The sequence below is a fragment of the Rhinolophus sinicus genome, chromosome 3 (genome assembly GCF_057876585.1).
Source record: "Rhinolophus sinicus isolate RSI-liver-muscle chromosome 3, RSI-T2T, whole genome shotgun sequence".
NCBI classification, from domain to species: domain Eukaryota; kingdom Metazoa; phylum Chordata; class Mammalia; order Chiroptera; family Rhinolophidae; genus Rhinolophus; species Rhinolophus sinicus.
Window position 1 is genome coordinate 23,731,833 of NC_142503.1, and position 16,763 is coordinate 23,748,595.

At 42.1% G+C, this 16,763-nt stretch overlaps 1 protein-coding gene and 1 long non-coding RNA gene across 2 annotated transcripts in view; one reads left to right on the forward strand and one right to left on the reverse strand.

The window, feature by feature from the left end:
- Positions 1–16,763, forward strand: part of SKP2 (S-phase kinase associated protein 2) — a 31,292-nt gene that overhangs the window by 9,188 nt on the left and 5,341 nt on the right. Inside the window, exons 3-9 of the mRNA XM_019737226.3 lie at positions 2,845–2,956; positions 5,333–5,476; positions 6,755–6,889; positions 8,380–8,478; positions 9,634–9,764; positions 15,442–15,493; positions 15,675–15,782. Of these exons, the coding sequence (XP_019592785.1) occupies positions 2,845–2,956; positions 5,333–5,476; positions 6,755–6,889; positions 8,380–8,478; positions 9,634–9,764; positions 15,442–15,493; positions 15,675–15,782 (781 nt within the window). The remainder of the gene's footprint in view (positions 1–2,844; positions 2,957–5,332; positions 5,477–6,754; positions 6,890–8,379; positions 8,479–9,633; positions 9,765–15,441; positions 15,494–15,674; positions 15,783–16,763) is intronic.
- Positions 2,335–5,339, reverse strand: LOC141570723 (uncharacterized). Its single transcript, XR_012495167.2, has 2 exons — positions 4,910–5,339; positions 2,335–2,675 (listed from the first exon to the last, which is right to left on the reverse strand). It is a non-coding gene; the product is annotated as an uncharacterized LOC141570723 (long non-coding RNA).

The following is a 16,763-nucleotide window of genomic DNA, read 5'->3' on the forward strand; positions in this document are numbered from 1 at the left end:
TTAATTTTGTCCTCTAAAGAGAGAGGGTCAGGCAGTAGTTGAGGAACTGCACATCTCTTACTCATTCTTTGATAGCAGCCACTTCTTCCAGGAAGGCTTCGCTGACCACCTCTCCATCCCCATACGCTGCACAGCACAGCACTCTGAAACCCACTGCATCCCATTATGATACTTCATGGAGATTTCCTGTTTGTCTATGTTCAAACTCTGAGCAGGCCATGCCTTGTTCATCTTTGTATCCCTGGAACAGACCCGAACATACATTACATGTTCAATAAATGTATGAATGGATGAATGTTTCAGGCGTTGTATTAGTTCCTGGAAATACAAAGATTGTAAAACAAAAATAAAAATAAAAAAGAATTCTTGTGCTCAAGAACTTGTGGTGTAGTGGGCACCTAGACAGATAAGTAAGTAAATAATAAATTGTGAAAAAAGTGACCTGTTTTTGGTGATATCATGGAAGGCCTTCCATAGGAATTGGGGCTTTCATAGCAACTTGATTTTAAATGAATGGCAGTCAGGGGCGGCCACAGCCCATACAGAGGCACTGAGATATAACACAGAATGACTCGTTCCAAGAATCACAAGTAGCTCTCAAATAGCTGGAACATATTTCTAGATGATGAACCTAGAAAAATGAGTTGGGCCCTGACATGAAAGATTTGAACTTTGTGCTAAGCAGTATAGACTTTAGGCTAAATATTTGGGGGAGGGGGCACTATTAAAGGCTTCTAATTGAGGGCAGGCATGATTGATTGAGACAGATTGCCCAGGAATACCAGCCAGAGGCAGCAGCTGCCATGTGTATCACCCTCCCTGATACTCTTCATCGTGTTATCCCAGAGCCTGGTGCAGTGTACGTGTTCAGTCAATACTGACACCTTTTAAATGGGGGTTAGGGGGGTATATGAGGGTTCTCCAGAACAAGTAGGAGACACATGGAGATTTATTGCAAGGAATTGGCTCGTGCAGTTATGAGTATGGAGGCTGGAAAGACCCAAAGGCCTGAGACCCACGAGAGCCCATGGTGTAAGTTTCAGTCCCAGGTTGCAGGCAGGAGACCCACATCCTCACTCAAAGAAGGGAGAGAGACAGTTTTCCCTTAACCAGCCTTTTCTCGTCAGACCCAGGACTGGATGAGACCCACCCACATTAGGGAAGGCAGTCTGCTTTTCTCTGGTTTGCTGATTCAGATGTTAATCTCATCCCGAAACACCCTCGCAGACACACCCACATAGTGTTTAACCAGCTATCTGGGTGTCCCTTGACCTAGTCTAGTTGACATATAAAATTAACCATCACAGAGCGGAGAGGAGAGCGCTAGAAGTGGTGTAGATCGAGTGAAAGAACGTAGAGAGACAGGGACAGCAAGGTATTGAACTCATCTGAACACTCAGTGTTTCCTTGCGGCATACTTGTTTCCTTGGCCATCGTCATATTATTCTGATCTTGTGCATTAATCTATACATTCATAGGTAAATGTTTAATACTTGGTGGATAGCTGTTTAGAGATTGCTTTTATAAGACTAAGGAAACTAGCCTTCCGGTATTTACTTTTTTCTCTCTCTAGTTTATTCTGAATACAGTGGCTAGACTAATCCTTCTCAAATTTACTTGAGATCCTGTCATCCCTTGCACAGACCCCCCTCTAGTGGTTCCTCAGCACATTCAGAGTCAAAGCCGAAGATCTCATCATGAGGAAGAAAGCCCTGCATGACCTCATATTTTTACCCCCCAACTCTGTTTTTCTGCACTGGACTCCTTGCTGGTCCTCAAAACAAACATACTGTTCTGTACCTGGAACACACCCCAGATACTTACAGGGCTGGTTCCCTCACTGTGTGCTGGTCTCTGCTCAGTGATTGCCATCTCTTACGTAAGGCCTTCCCTGACCTCTTGTTCAGACTTTGAACACCCACCTCATTCTCCCTGTCCCCTCCTGTACCGTGCTTAATTGTTCGGCATGGCACTAATCAATTTTAATCTACCATGTAATTTACTAATTTTTTTTGTTTATGTGTGATTGTCTAGTTCTTCCAACTGTAATGTAAGCTCCATGAGTACTTTGTCTCCCCAACACCTAAAACAACCCCGGGCAACATAATAAGTGTTCAGTACACCTTTGTTGATTAAAAGATGAGAGCACCTGTCTGACATTACACTTGCAGGTAAACTGACTTCTGAGTGCTTTCTGTAAACCTGAAAGAAAAGGGAGGAAGGTTCATTTGACTTTTAAATAAGGGCACTGCTTGATAAATGCTCCACTGAATCCACTCCAGAGAGCAAGGAGGCATTCCTTGGGGACAAAAAAGCATCACGCTGTCTTAGACATTGTGGGTTTTTTTTGTTTTTGTTTGTATTTAAAGTTTGTTGGGGTGACAATTGTTAGTAAAGTTACATAGATTTCAGGTGTACAATTCTGTATTCCATCATCTATAAATCCCATTGTGTGTTCACCACCCAGAGTCAGTTCTCCTTCCATCACCATATATTTTGTCTTAGACATTGTTGTCAGGCATCTGAGAATGGGTGGGGACTTGCTCTGAACAATCCTTAATACAGTCCTCGCTGAAGATTGCCCAGCAGGCACTGATGGAAGAATGTTAGGAAAAGTATTCTTGGGGTTCCCTTTTCTCCTTTGCTGAGAAAGTGTGGTGCTTACTTCAAGGTACCTAGACAGTGAGTGAATATAAAAACAATTGTGAGGATGAGTAATTCGATTAGCGTGAAATTCCCATTCCAAGCCAAATGTTGTGCATTCTTGAGGTGCGTAAAAAGAGTTAACAGACTTGACAGAGTGAAAGCATGGTGGTGGGAAAACTTGTGTTTTTTCTGTCCAAGGTGTTTCCTGGGACTCCCTTCCAGATGAGCTGCTCTTAGGCATCTTTTCCTGCCTGTGCCTCCCTGAACTGCTCAAAGTTTCCAGCATCTGTAAGAGGTGGTATCACCTGGCGTAAGTATTTCTCACCCCTTTTGGTATATTTGGGGGGGGGGTGCAGAGGAGAGGACAGTTATCTGTTCATTCATTTGGGTGTGGTGAAACTATAAACCAAGAAAAATATAGTAGCACAAAACAAAGTAAGTGTCTTCCAATTTTTATTAATAATTAGTGTCTTATTTCTGAGTGGAAGGGAGGAATCTCCTGGAGGTGAAAATTTACCCTTTTCTGAAAACCTCTTTTCCCTGCCTTTGGCGTAGCGCATGTTTACTGGGCACCGACTCTGTACTGGGAGTGAAGAGGTTCGGGGTGCGTGAGGCCCAGCGGTTCCTCACACTGGGTGGGCTGGGTGGTGAGTCCAGTGGGAGAGGACACAGGGCTGTGGCTTAAGAGTGAGTGGGAACCCAGCCCCTGCCACTGAGGCTATGTGTGACCAGAGTAAGGTACTTGACACTCCCGAGCCTCATTCCCCCACAGATAAAAGGGGGCTAATGGTACCTTCAGGACAGGACAGTTCCGAGGATGAAATACAAAGATGCCGCTGGCGCAGTGCCCAGCTCATGCATGTGTTCAGCACATGGCAGCCACAGTTTTGTTGGTTTTTGGGCAACACCTTTCAGGTGTGGAGAGTGAGCTGCACATGGGAAGTCTTGGGGAGCTGGGAAGGCGGTAATAGGCCAGATGTGGGGAAGGAGGCTTTGTGTTTCAGTTTGAACATTTTTCCATTTTCACCCCTTGTCATCCCCTTCCAACCTCTGGCCATCTATCTCTCTTCTCCTTCCACGTTTCTAGGACTCTGTGAGCTAGCAGGAGCCCCTTTCCTTCCACTCAGGAGTGTCCTGGATATAAGACACCCTAGGTATTAATATTTACAGGAGTGGGCTCTTTGCTTAGAAGAGCCACAGAGAGGTTTGCATACCTGCAATGAGGGAGCAGGTGGTGGCTGTTTCACCCATCCCCACCCAAGTGACCCTGGTCTGATGGTCTTTTTCCGCCAGCTGTCTCTTTCACGCAGCGTCTATTACTCTTCATCTCAGTTGTCATAAAAGTAATAACTGATATTTATTAAGCACTTGTTATGTGCCAGGCACTGCAGTCCTGCCTTCTTAATAACAGAGATCAAATAACACAGTTTCTTTATGTAGAATTATTTCAAAGCCCTCGCTGGCTTTCTGCTTATTTCAAGCAGTATTAAAAACTAAAATTCTAGTAGGCATTTAAAGTGTTCCCTCATGTGCTCAATCTTGTGTGTGTTTTTTTTTGGTAAATTGAATTACCCTGTGGATGTTACAGCTCCTTTATTGTGTGTTCAGTACATTTTGGTACCTCCTTTTTGCTTTAGAAACACTATCCAAAATGTTAGTAGTATTTTTCCCTTTTCCTTTCACATTAGTTCATGTATACATGTACATTTCTGTTCATAGATATATAAAATGTAAAAGATACTGTGTAAAACATAACTGAACTATGACTTTTTCCTAGTAGATGTCCAATAGCCATACCTCATGACAAAGTAATGCTAACTTGCCTTCTTTAGCTTATATTTCCATGTTATTTAGGGTAATCGTGGTAACCTGTTCTTAACAAAAATGGCAAATGGAGTCATTTAGGCCATTCTGAACCTATCACCTCATCAGTACTCAATTAAGCAATTTCAACAGTCATTTCTAAAGTCATCAAATAGAATTGAATGCTGGAATTTTTTTCCCTGAGCCCAGATCATTGCATCACTAGTAACAGCCCTGAGCCATCTAAGTTAGAAACATGTATCAAGAGGAGGATGGTAGCTTCTGCATGATGTGACCAAGAAACATTGAGTAGCGCCTTTAAAATGTCGTAGCTAATTTATAGCCAACTTAGAAACAAAGGTGTCATGCAGGGTCTCTGGTCCCGCTCCCCGCACCAGAACACAGGACATGGTGAGGCCAAAAAGGAACACCAACAGAGCCATGGATAGGGGGATCATACCACTATATTCTCGCTGGCAGCTGGATTGGAGACACAGGAAGCAGGAGCCGCACAATCCGCAATCCGCCGTCCACTTCTCTGCCAACCGCGCTTGCTAGTCGCAATCTGCAGCCTGCTTTTCTGCCAACCGACCAACAACTTGCTAACTGCAATCCGCGCTTGCTAGTTCAGCCACGGCAGTTATATCACTGACCAATGGCTAACTGGTTACAGCTGACGGTCAACTAGTTACAGCTGACAGCCATCTATGACCCGAGCCATCACCTTTTCCACGTGAGGCCGAGAGCCTGGAAACTGCTCTCTGGGGCTCTGTCCCCACAAAAGGTCTCTCCAGAATTTGCTTCAAGTCCATCTATTGGCCATGTCCGCCTTGTTAGTAACGTGTTGAGAGCTTAACCAAATCGAGCATCTCCTCTTTTCCAGGTTTGACGAGTCTCTGTGGCAGACCTTAGACCTCACAGGCAAAAACCTGCACCCAGATGTGATAGGGCGCTTGCTGTCTCGAGGGGTGGTTGCCTTCTGCTGCCCACGGTCATTTGTGGACTCATCATTAGTTGAACATTTCAGGTAAAAAAAGAAAAATCCCCTGAAAAGACTAATTCTAAATCTTGAGGTAGAAAACCGATGAAAACTTCTTTACTTCTATGGTCAGCCTTACGTAGCCTTTGACAGGTCATCTGTGCAGTGTGGAAAGTTCATTGCATGTTTTGCTGAGTGGCCGTGGGGTTGAAACATGGCACAGGTTTCCGTGACACTGGTCCCATTTTAACTCAGGGTTACTAATGGGCTCTTCCCAGCGTCAAAGATGCACAGTAGCTTCTGAAGTGGGGAGCTCGGCCTCTGGACCTGGTGAACCCCACGAGGCAGGAGCCAGCAGGGCGCTGAGCAGCACACCCAGGGCAGCCTGGAGAAAACGATGAGGAGTCTTTTCAGATTTTGGAGCTCTGGATTTCTCATCCTGTCGTGGACAAATTTGCAACCTGAAGAAATGCCCTCTTTTTGTTTTGCAGAATACTTTGAAAAACTATTTCCTCGTTACTGATCGTTTTGCAGTATGGCTTAGTGCTATCTCAAACTTGAGTAGAATGACTGGATACTGAACAGAAAAATAGGCTAAAGACAGCAGAGCTAAGGAGAAAACATGCACCCTGACTAGGGCGCTTTTTCCCTTCTCTCCATGATCAGATGGCAGCTCCCACGGGTTTTCATCCTTCTCCTGTGGCTGTTCCTTCATGTTGTCCTTTGTTTATGCCCTAAGCCTGTCCCTAGCTGCCTTCTTTCTTCATCACACACTCTCCTTGGACAAGCTGTGTCCTGTACACCCACATACATGCCGGGACTCTCAAACTCGTCCATACTTCAGCCCCGTCTTTCAAACAAACTCGTTTGTAATGACCTCAAGCTTCCTCGCTTGAATTTTCTCCAAGTACCTCAGTATTAGCATATCTAACATTCAGCTTAGGCCCCCTTTACAACTTGCTCGTCCCTGTCGTCCCTGTTTTGGTCAATGCCACTACTTGCCACCCCTCATCTTCACCGGAAGTCGTCATCTCCTGGTCACATCCAGCTCATTCTCATGATGCCCACTGAGTAATTTCCAAGTGGGACTATATTGGCAGCAGCATCTTGACTTGACAAAATCCCCCTTGAATTTTCAAATGAATGAGAATGAGAATTAGCTAGGAGCAATTTGTTTTATGACCAAAGCTATAGCTAATACTTGAAATGGGAATTTAGTGTCTTGTTTGTGATTGGCTGCTTATTGGGGGAGGACGACGGGTTGTATTTGACCTGGATGTATTTGACCTGTACCACACAGAGCCTCTCTTTCTCTTCTGTGTTCAGCCCTTTTCGTGTCCAGCACATGGACCTGTCTAACTCGGTCATCGATGTGTCCACGCTCCATGGCATTCTGTCTCTGTGCTCCAAGTTGCAGAATCTAAGCCTGGAAGGCCTACAGCTTTCGGATCCCATTGTCAAGTGAGTGGCAGCGAGGGGCATGTCCCAAAGGCATCTGTTGTTCCGTGTATTAATTTTGTTTCCTGAGTATAACTATGGTGCCCTTCTGTCTGTATCCAGAGGGACTCAAAAAATATCCAGTGCAGCATTTCAGCTTCTGCAAAACTTCTCAGGACTCATCTAGGCAACCAAAGTGTGCATGCTAAGTTTATGCCAGGCCTTCTGCAAGGTTCTAGAGATACAAGGATGAGTAAAGGCATGGTCTGTGCCTCATTCCTGGGAGACACAGATAACTACAGTGCGGCTGCTTGTTAAATGTGTTGGTGGTGAATATGTGGCAACACGCAGAGAAATCTAATTAAATTTAGGGAGGGCCACCTTCTCGGAGGAAGTGACTCTTAAGCTGAGTGTTGAAGATATTCAGGGAGGAGATCTCCCCATGATAGGAGAAAGGAAGCAGTCTAGGTAAAGCTGCCTGCGTGGTTCTAAACTCGTGAGTAACTGGGAATTGCTGGAGCACAGGGTTCAGTGAGGGAGTGACAAGAGGTGAGGATAGATAAGGACCACGTCTCAATGGGCCCCTGCCATGTGGTAAGATGCCTGGACTCCATTGTAGACTATAAGGAGGGAAGTGTGGTGAAGACAGCAGTTCTGATAATGGAAGGAACATGGGCAGAGTTGTAATTTAGAAAATTTACTCTCCGGGCACCTCGGAGTGTTAGTCAGACATGGAAGAAACTAGATTACTTAGGACATTGTGCTCGTTCAGGTGAGAAAGGATGAAACCTAATGTAATAATAATAATAGCAGCTAATATTATTGAACACTTACTATGTGCCAGATACTAAGTTCCTTGAAAGTATTCTCGTTTACCCCTCACAACAACGCCATAAAATATATTCTTATTGGTCCCTTTTTATATATGTGGAAACTGAGGCACAAGCTGGATAACATGTTCAAGGTCACAGGTAGTAGGTGGCGGAACTGAGATTTGAACCTGGCAATATACCATGATTCTGGAACTCTCATTTAATCACTGAGTTTCACTTCCTGAGACATTTGGGAATGTGGAGGAGAGGGCAAATTTGAGAGACATTTAATGGAAAGAACCTGGTAACTTTGAGTAGAAATTTGCTAACAAGTTAATTCCAATTATAGGTGAAATGGAAATATGTGTGTTCCATTGCTTTCTAAAAAAGTTTTAAGAGTACATTGATGAATGTTTCTTCTCTACTTTGTGTCAGGCACTGTGCTAAGCCCTTTGTTACATTATTTCATTTTAACACCTCTACCAAGAAGGTACTGATACAGGTGAGTAAATTTCACAGATGAGTAAACTAAGGCAAAGCATCCTGCTTGGGATCAGAGATAGTGAGGTGTGAATTTAAACTTACGTCTGACCTGAAGGCCTGTCTGCTCGACTACTTCGCTAGCCTGCTTTCCTCGGCATGCTTGTTGATCAAATAAGAGTGTCTTCTTGGTATTCTTCAGACATGTTTCTCTTTTTCCAGCAATCTTGCGCAGAACTCAAATTTAGTGCGGCTGAACCTTTCTGGGTGTTCTGGATTCTCCGAATCGGCCCTGAAGACTTTGCTGAGCAGCTGTTCCAGGTAGGAAAGATTTGAGACGTGACTGTAGAGCTATTGTTTCAAATATACAATTATCCCTCACATCTGAATAGAACTGGGAAATATCTTGAGCTATTCCTAACTCCGAGCTCTTGATTTGGATAATGCAGTAATAACCTTTGCCCTCTAAACTTTGTCCAAACTCAAGAGCCAAAGCGATGAAGTTTGCAAAGGATACGTGTGTAGTGATCCCTTTTTCCATTGTTATTAAAATAAGGAAAATGTAGTAATATGTTCATCAACAGTATGGTTAAAAGAAATCTGTTTATACCTGACTATACCACCAGGTTTTATTCTCCTATAATATCTGTAGACCTAACTTGTTTTGATTAAATTTGGTACATTGAAAATACACACCATGAATTTGGCTGATTCCAGTAAAAACATCATTTATATTGAATATTAACATCAGTGTATAAATAAAGGCTACAGATGTGCAGATATTACTAAGTGAATACACAGTAGTGTGTGCATGTTTGCTTTTTAGTGTCCCTGGTCTCTGTGCATATATCTCATAGCAGTATACCTGTGTCTCCTTAATGATCAGATAAAAGTAGATTGCCTTTGGAGAAGAACATTATCAAAATCCTGCATTTTCTCAGGAATGCCAGGAATGGGGTGTGTGGTTTAAAGGTTGGACATTTTCTTTGAATCCGTCCTTTGCTCAGTTAGAGGCCAAATAAGATGAAATAGCTTTTTGCAATGTCAGCGTCTCTTTATCAGGAGTCAGTTTTTTAAAGCATCTCAGATGGTGGTTTAGTCTGTGTAGTTGTTTGCTAACAACCTGGGTGGTTAAGAAAGCAGGGGCTGGAATTTGTACTTCCAGTTCTGGAATGAGGTTTGAGCCCTCGGGGAGGATAGTGCTCCCCTCCATTTCCACAAGGGGGCAGCAATCACTCAAGCCTTGGCTCAGATCCGCCCGGGACTTCCTAGGGCAAAGTGCCAGGGAAGTGTCAAACGGGAGAAGACTGTTTTAGGTGAGCAAAGGTAGCTGCTTAGAGAGGCAGAGGTTCTGTGCATAAAATGGTAAGGAATCTATGGCTTTGTATTCGCTTTGCAGCCTGAAGCAGTGCTGCCTAGAGAACTCATGCCTGCGTGATGGTTTTCATGCTTTCTTATTGCCCCTCTGGTGTGCAGATTGGATGAGCTAAACCTCTCCTGGTGCTTTGACTTCACTGAAAAACACGTGCAAGTGGCTGTGGCGCATGTGTCAGAGACTATCACCCAGCTGAATCTCAGCGGCTACCGGAAGAATCTGCAGAGATCAGGTAAGAGCCCCGGGACCCTGGGGCCTTGGCAATATAGAAGGTTTGGTTTACTGAGAGTCTCCTAAGTGCTATCCTACCCATGTTGTCTCGTTTAATGCAGTGCCTTTGTTCTTATTTCCATTTTTCAGATGAGGCAGCTGATCGGAAGGGTTAGGTAACAGCAAACAGCTAGTCGGGTAGCGTCAAGATTCGAATCCGGGATCTAGAAGTGGAAATCTTCATGCTTTCAAACAATTTATTTTTTAAACAGAAGAACTTCTTTTAATCAATTACATTTTTAGGTAAAACTCCAACCTAAAAGGAGATAAGTACAGTGTTTGATTAGTATTAAGCAACGGTTCTCAACCAGGGGCAGTTTTGCCTGCAAAGGAACACTTGGCGAGGTCTGGAGACATTTTTGATTGTCACGGTTGCGGGGGTGCCCCTGGCATCTAGTGGGCAGAAGTCAAGAATGCACAGAACAGCAGAATAACACACAAAGTGTCATCTGGTCTAAAATGTCAGTAGTGCCAAGGTTGAAAAGCCCTGTTAGAAACACTGTATTAAGTTCACACTTAAAACTTTAACTTTTGAATTGAGTCTAAGGACAGTGAGGGTGTTTAGATGGACACAGGCGTTTGAAGTCAGGAGTCATGCGTGATGTTTACAGTCTTCAGGAGCCTCAGCTTTCAGCTACACTTTGTCTAATGGGGAGAATACTTTGATTTGCAAAGATAAGTATTTGCAAATGGCAGGTTTCTTTTTTAACAGCTTCACCTTGCAATCTCAGACTGTGGGCTGCACAAAAAGTTAGGCTAACAACATACCTCAAGCCCATCTTGGTGTCTTGATGTGGGTGTTAGCTCATCTGAGTGTGTTTTGTTTACTATAGCTTTTGTTATATTTTAAAAGATACGAATCACACATTTGCAGATTGTGCTTTCTTAGACATCCAGTAGTATTTGAAAACTACTTCTCTAGGACATGGTGTGTCCTCTGGTAAGATACACGTATATCAAGATATAGAAGGTCAGAGTGAGACGCTGAGTGGCGGGGGCTTGGGACCTTTGCCCGTGCCTGTGTTTTCAGACAAGGAGACGCTGTCTTCAGAGATTTGCAGAAGCAGCAGCTGTGTCTTTCTTACTCCTCCCCTCCACAAACAATATTTCTGTTCTACACATTTTCCCTTTAAACAGTTTTAAAACTGATTACAGTATTTTATAGTTAGTCTCAAAAAAGTGTGACATATGGGTAAATACAAAAACAAATCATCCATAATCTCACCGTCATCTTGCCAGTCTTTCCTATCCAAAAGTGTTTTTTTAATGGGACACAGTTTGTAGAATATTTTGTAATATGCGTTTCCCCCCCCAGATATCCCCATTTCATTAGTGACACCCCTAATGTGGAGTCATTTGTATTGATTCAATAATAATTTATTCAGTTGATCTTGTAATGGACCTTTAGAATCTCTCCAGTTTTTTTCCTTTTATGGACAGCTTTGTCATGGACAGAGAAAGACCTTTGAGCGCATTTTTAAGGATGAATTCTTAGAAGTGGAATTGCTGACTTAAGGGTTAGTCTTCATTCTCAAACTTGGGAAGGTGCTTGTTGCCAAATTGCCTTCTGAGGATTTTAAACTTCCACCAGTGAGTGTGTTCTTCACCTTGAATCTGCCACTCGTTCCTCTTCATCCCCAAGAGAATAGAAGGCAGGTCTCTATTTGCGTTTCCTTGTCATATCTGAATTTCCCATTTCTTTATTGTGAATTTTTCTGAAACGAAACGAGCTTCTGGGTGCAAGGTCAAAAAACTGTGCTGTAGGCAAAGAGCCGTTAATTTTGCACAAGTTTGGCTTAAAACTCTTTGTCCTTTTGAAAAAGAATAGGTAGCCTGTTCACTGAGTTTTGGCAGGAGTAATAGATACTGAAACCCTGATTGCTGGACACATTCAGGGCGAGGACAAAGATGCAGAGTGTAAGTTGAAGTGTTAGTTTTCTTTTACTTAATGTGTTAACAGTGGCACACTACCTCGTTATAGGTAATGTGGATTTCATTTTAGCTCCTAGACTGGCCCACTCTGCCATTTACTGGGTGTTCTTAAGCAAGTTGATTAACTTCTTGGTTCCTCAGTTTACTCATCAATAAAATGGAGATAATAGAACGCCCCTTCTTAGAGTTATAGTAAGGAATAAATGAGTTAATAGACATGCAGCATGCTAAACGGTTCTTGAGAATTCAGTAATTGTTGGCTATTATTGCCACTCCCAGCCAACCATTACAACCTCCCTGGGGGACGGTAGATAAGCACTGAAGGAGGCCCTGGAAAACCGAGCTTTTGGTCTTGGATCTGACCTTGGCTTCTCTAGCTGAAATTGGCTCGCCTTTAAAATGACAGGTTGGATTAGGTGTTTTCTAAGGTCCCTTCTAGCTCAAATGGGCGTCCAGTTTGTGGTGAAATGAAGTGGACAGTGAAGAGGGAATCCTGGCAGTGACTACTGTTTATTAACCCTTCCCACCAAGGGAGGACTGAAATGGGGGTGGAGGTGGAGACTAACCACTTTTATCCCCCAGGGTTCATTCTTTCCCAGGTGGTACCAAGACAAAATTGCATCTGATTTGGGATTTTATAGATGGCTGGTTAGTTGGTTAGATGATGCGTCACTCAAAACTGTATTGTGCACTTTCTTTAGTCATTCATTAAATAAATGTTGATTGAGTACCTACAATGCACAAAGCCCTGTTCCAGACTTGGGAGATGTGGCCTTCAGCTAAACAAATGACGTCACTCTTGTGAGCTTACCTTTTAGTGGGGGAGCCAGATAATCAACAAATAACTAAATGTTATGAAAGAAGGTGAACATGCAAGGAGGGAAAATAAAGCAGAGTAATCAGGTAGAGTGTAGCAGGAAGGGGGCCATTTTCAGAGGAAATGATCAAAGAGAGAGCCTCTCTGAGGAAGTGACCCTGGAGCAGAGAAGTGAAGGAGTGAGCCCTGTACATATGTGAGGGAAGAACATTCTGGAACGAAGGACCAGCAAAGTGCAAAGGCCTTAATACGGGAGCCAGTGTGTAGCAGGGAGCAGGACAGTGACGGGATGAGACAGCCAAGGGCTCTAAACCAAGGCAAAAGCTTTGTTCAGATTTTTTTCCGAGTGAGATGGGAAACCATTAGAGTATCCTGAGCAGGGAATGCTATGATCTGACTCACGTTGTAGAAGTCTCATTCTGGTGCTGTGATGAGAAAAGGCTGCAGGAGACTAGGCTGTTAACATTCGAGTTGGTAAGAAATGATAGGATCTGGGGCACAACTGAAAGCCGACAAAACAGGAGTAGTAACAGATTGGATGTGGGATGTGAGAAAAACAGTCAAGTATGATTCCCAGAGTTTTGGCCTATGCAACGGGATCCGTGAAGTTACCACTTATGGGATGGGAAGACTTTAGGGAAGGAGATTTAGAGGAGAAATCAACTATTTGATTTTAGGCATAAATTTGAGGTGCCTTTCCCATATCCCAGTGGGTATGTTGAGGCCATTGAAAATGCAAGTCTAGGATTCAGGGGCAGGGGGAATGGGCTGAGGATAAGCTGTAAGAAGAAAAAAAAACCCCTCAAACGTTCATGAAGTTTGTCTGTTTTTAAAAATAAGTAACACTTATTGATTCATTTTCTGATTACCAAGTAGCACATGTGTCTTTCTTCAAAAATCTAAAAATTTATCTATAATCCCACCACCCTTGGTAATTGCAGTTAATGTTTGGGTGTATTTCTTCCCGCTTTCCCTGCACCCCTTCTTTGTGTGTCAGTTTATGTGTAAATATGAGTTTGTGAGTGTGTTTTAACTAAATTGAGACTATAATGCATTGTATGTATTGTGTTTTCACTCTACAGTATACCCTGAGTATTTTTAAGGTCATGAGATATTATTTAAAAGTTTTTTAATAACTACTATTATCATTGTGTTCCAAAGAATGGATGGAGGCTAACAAAAAATGGGTGAAGTTTAACGTATTAAACTAATTGGGGGAAGTGCTATTATAACAGTTGCTACAAAGAATATCTTTATGCCCAACTCTCTTTTTCTAAAAGTAAAATCACTGAGCCAAAAAGGAAAGTGTGAAATGCTCTGAACACTTTTATTTTTTAAAAAATCACTTTCTCTCCTGAAAGTCTGCATAAAATTAAATATCCACTTGTAGTATATGGGGAGACATGCTTTATTACATTTCATCAATTCTGGGTATTATAATAGAATTTTTTAATTTGATGGCTGAAAACCAATTATTTCCATTTTAGTTTGCATTTCTTGCTGCATTTTTATTATCTCTGTATTTTGCAAAATATCTATTCATGTTCTTTGCCCATTTTCTATTGTTTATCGTTTTTTGCTCTTTGTATAATAAGACTACTAACTATTTAATGTATGTTGCAAATATGCCCAGTTTTCTGAGGGTTTTCGAATTGTTAGTGATTTGTTTTGCTTTAACATGGTAAGAGTTTTAAAATTTTTATGTAATAAATTATCGGTTCCCTTTATGTTTTCTTTTATGTTTAGAAACGCCTAACTCAATCTGTATTTTTGCATTTAGAACTTTTTAATATGTGTGGAAATTATTTGGATATGTTATTGAAAGTGCAGAAATACATTGCTCCCGGTTGTGGTAGCCATATTGTTTTTTAATAATCCGTGACTTCCCCCATTGAGTTTAAGTCCTACCTTTATGATACGTTGTTTGTTTATACTGTCATGCACCACTTAATGACTGGAATATGTCTGAGAAATGTTAGGCGGTTTTGTCATTGTGCAAACATCTGAGGTTGCACTTACACAACCCTGGATGGTACAGCCCACTGCACACCTGGGCTAGATGGTGTAGCCTCCTGCTCCTAGGCCACAAGCTTGTACAGCCTGTCAGTGTACAAAACAACATGAGATTAAATCAAGTGCAAGAGAAAAATGGTGCTATCAAGAGCTGCAGTACACAAAGGGATATGCGGCAGCTCCTGGCCTAACACGGCATACTGTTTTACAGCAAACTTTTTTTTTTTTTCATAAATGGGAAGAGTACAGGAAAATAATGACAACAACTCTAGTAAATCCATAAACCAAGAACATAGCCGTGTATTAATCATTATCTAAAGTACTACCCACCTGACGTAACTGTGTGCGCTATACTTTTGTACAACTGACAGCACAGTAGGCCTGTTTTCACCAGCATCACCACAAACATGAGAGCCATGCCTTGTGCTACGACTCTGACAGCTACGGCTTCACTAGGCGAGAGGAATTTTCCAGACCCATTATAATCTTGTGGGACCACCGTTGCATATATCGTCTGTCATTGACGTTGTTATGTGGGTATGACTAGAATGGTTTTTGGGTTTGCTTTTTGCTGTTGTGAATGGGATTTAAAAAAAAAAATTTTTCCATTCAGTTATTGCTGATACATTCGTAAGCTGTGGATTGTTGTCAACCAGTCATTTTACACAGTTCTCCTAGTGTTTCTAGTAGTTTTCAGGTGATCCTCTCGGATCTTCAGGGTAGAAAATCTGCCGAGATGATAATTTTGTTTTTCTTTCTAATAGTGTGTGACTAGTGTTCTGAACTGACAGCACAATGGTAAATGATGGTACTGAGAGCAGATACCCCTGTCAATCCTTATTTCATAGTGACTTGGTTTTTTGTTGTTTTTTTCTAGATGTCTCTACCTTAATCGGAAGATGCCCCAACCTTGTCCATCTAGACTTAAGGTATTTTTTCACTTAGAAAAAAAAGTGAAAAGTCATGATTGCTCATTGAATGACAAAAGGTTGTAATTATGTTGAATTGACGGAACTAAGTGTGTTGAATTCAAGGAACTAAGACTATTTTTTTCTTCTCCATCTGGAATTGATGGGTAGGTTTTGAATCTTTCCTTCTGCTCTGTTACAGTGATAGTATCATGCTGAAGCAGGACTGCTTTCCGGAATTTTTCCAGCTCAACTACCTCCAACACCTTTCACTCAGTCGGTGCTATGATATAATACCTGAAACTTTACTGTAAGTATTTTTGTTTTTTAAAGCTAGTAGAAAGCAGGGACCCAAGGAGATGTCCCTGTGTGTTCAAATCTGTTATTATTGATAGCAGTTGTTTAAAACTTCCACCTCAATATTAGTGTGCCACAAACTGGTTAGGAAAGACCAGCAAAATAGAAAAACCAAGGCAAAATGTTTTGCTTAAAATGGCTGGTACAGTTGAGTTGACTGAAAGAATTCACCAAATATTATTTTCGCTGTGAGCAGGTTTAAATATTAGAATACTGTACTAGTGTCTGGGGACTTACAAAGGAAGGTGGCCTTTAGAATTGGGGGAGGTAGACCCAATGTGGGGTCTTGTTTTTTTCCAGTTTTTTCAAATCAACTGCCTGATTCCAAAAGGCTTCATCTGGTCTTAGAGGAAAAGTTCTATAATCTGTCCTGGAGAGTCAAGGAATGGGAAGAATAGACATATTTAAGTGGTAAATATTGTGAGAATCTGCTGCTCTCTTTGAAAGGGGTTGAGACGGAGGTCCGAGAGAGTGAAGCTACTTACCTTAAGCTGCACAGTGAATTCATGGTTGAGCTGGGTCTACCTCCTAGGTCTCTGTTCAGATGCAGAATAGTCTGTTTAATCTGGTAGTTTTTACAAGGGTTGATTTTTGTACATGTTCAGCAATTTCCACAAAATCAAGGGTGTGCAAAGTAAAAAGGAATCCTGTCTATCTTTTTTTGTTTTGGAAGTGTTATACTCCAGTTGTCGGAATTAATATCATCACTTCTTTATAAGAAGGTTTCCTTTCTTTCATCCCGAAGGGCTGGAAAATTCTTCCTTATGTCAAATGTAAATGTATAGCAAGTTTTTTCTAAACCACAAGAAATCAGTATCTTCGACTTGGTCAGGCCTCCTTCCCTCTTATTCCAGGCATTATGCCCCCAATGAGGCTGCTGACCTCAGTAGCTCACTATCCAAAAGAAGATAATTGAGCTTCTGGTTCCTACCAA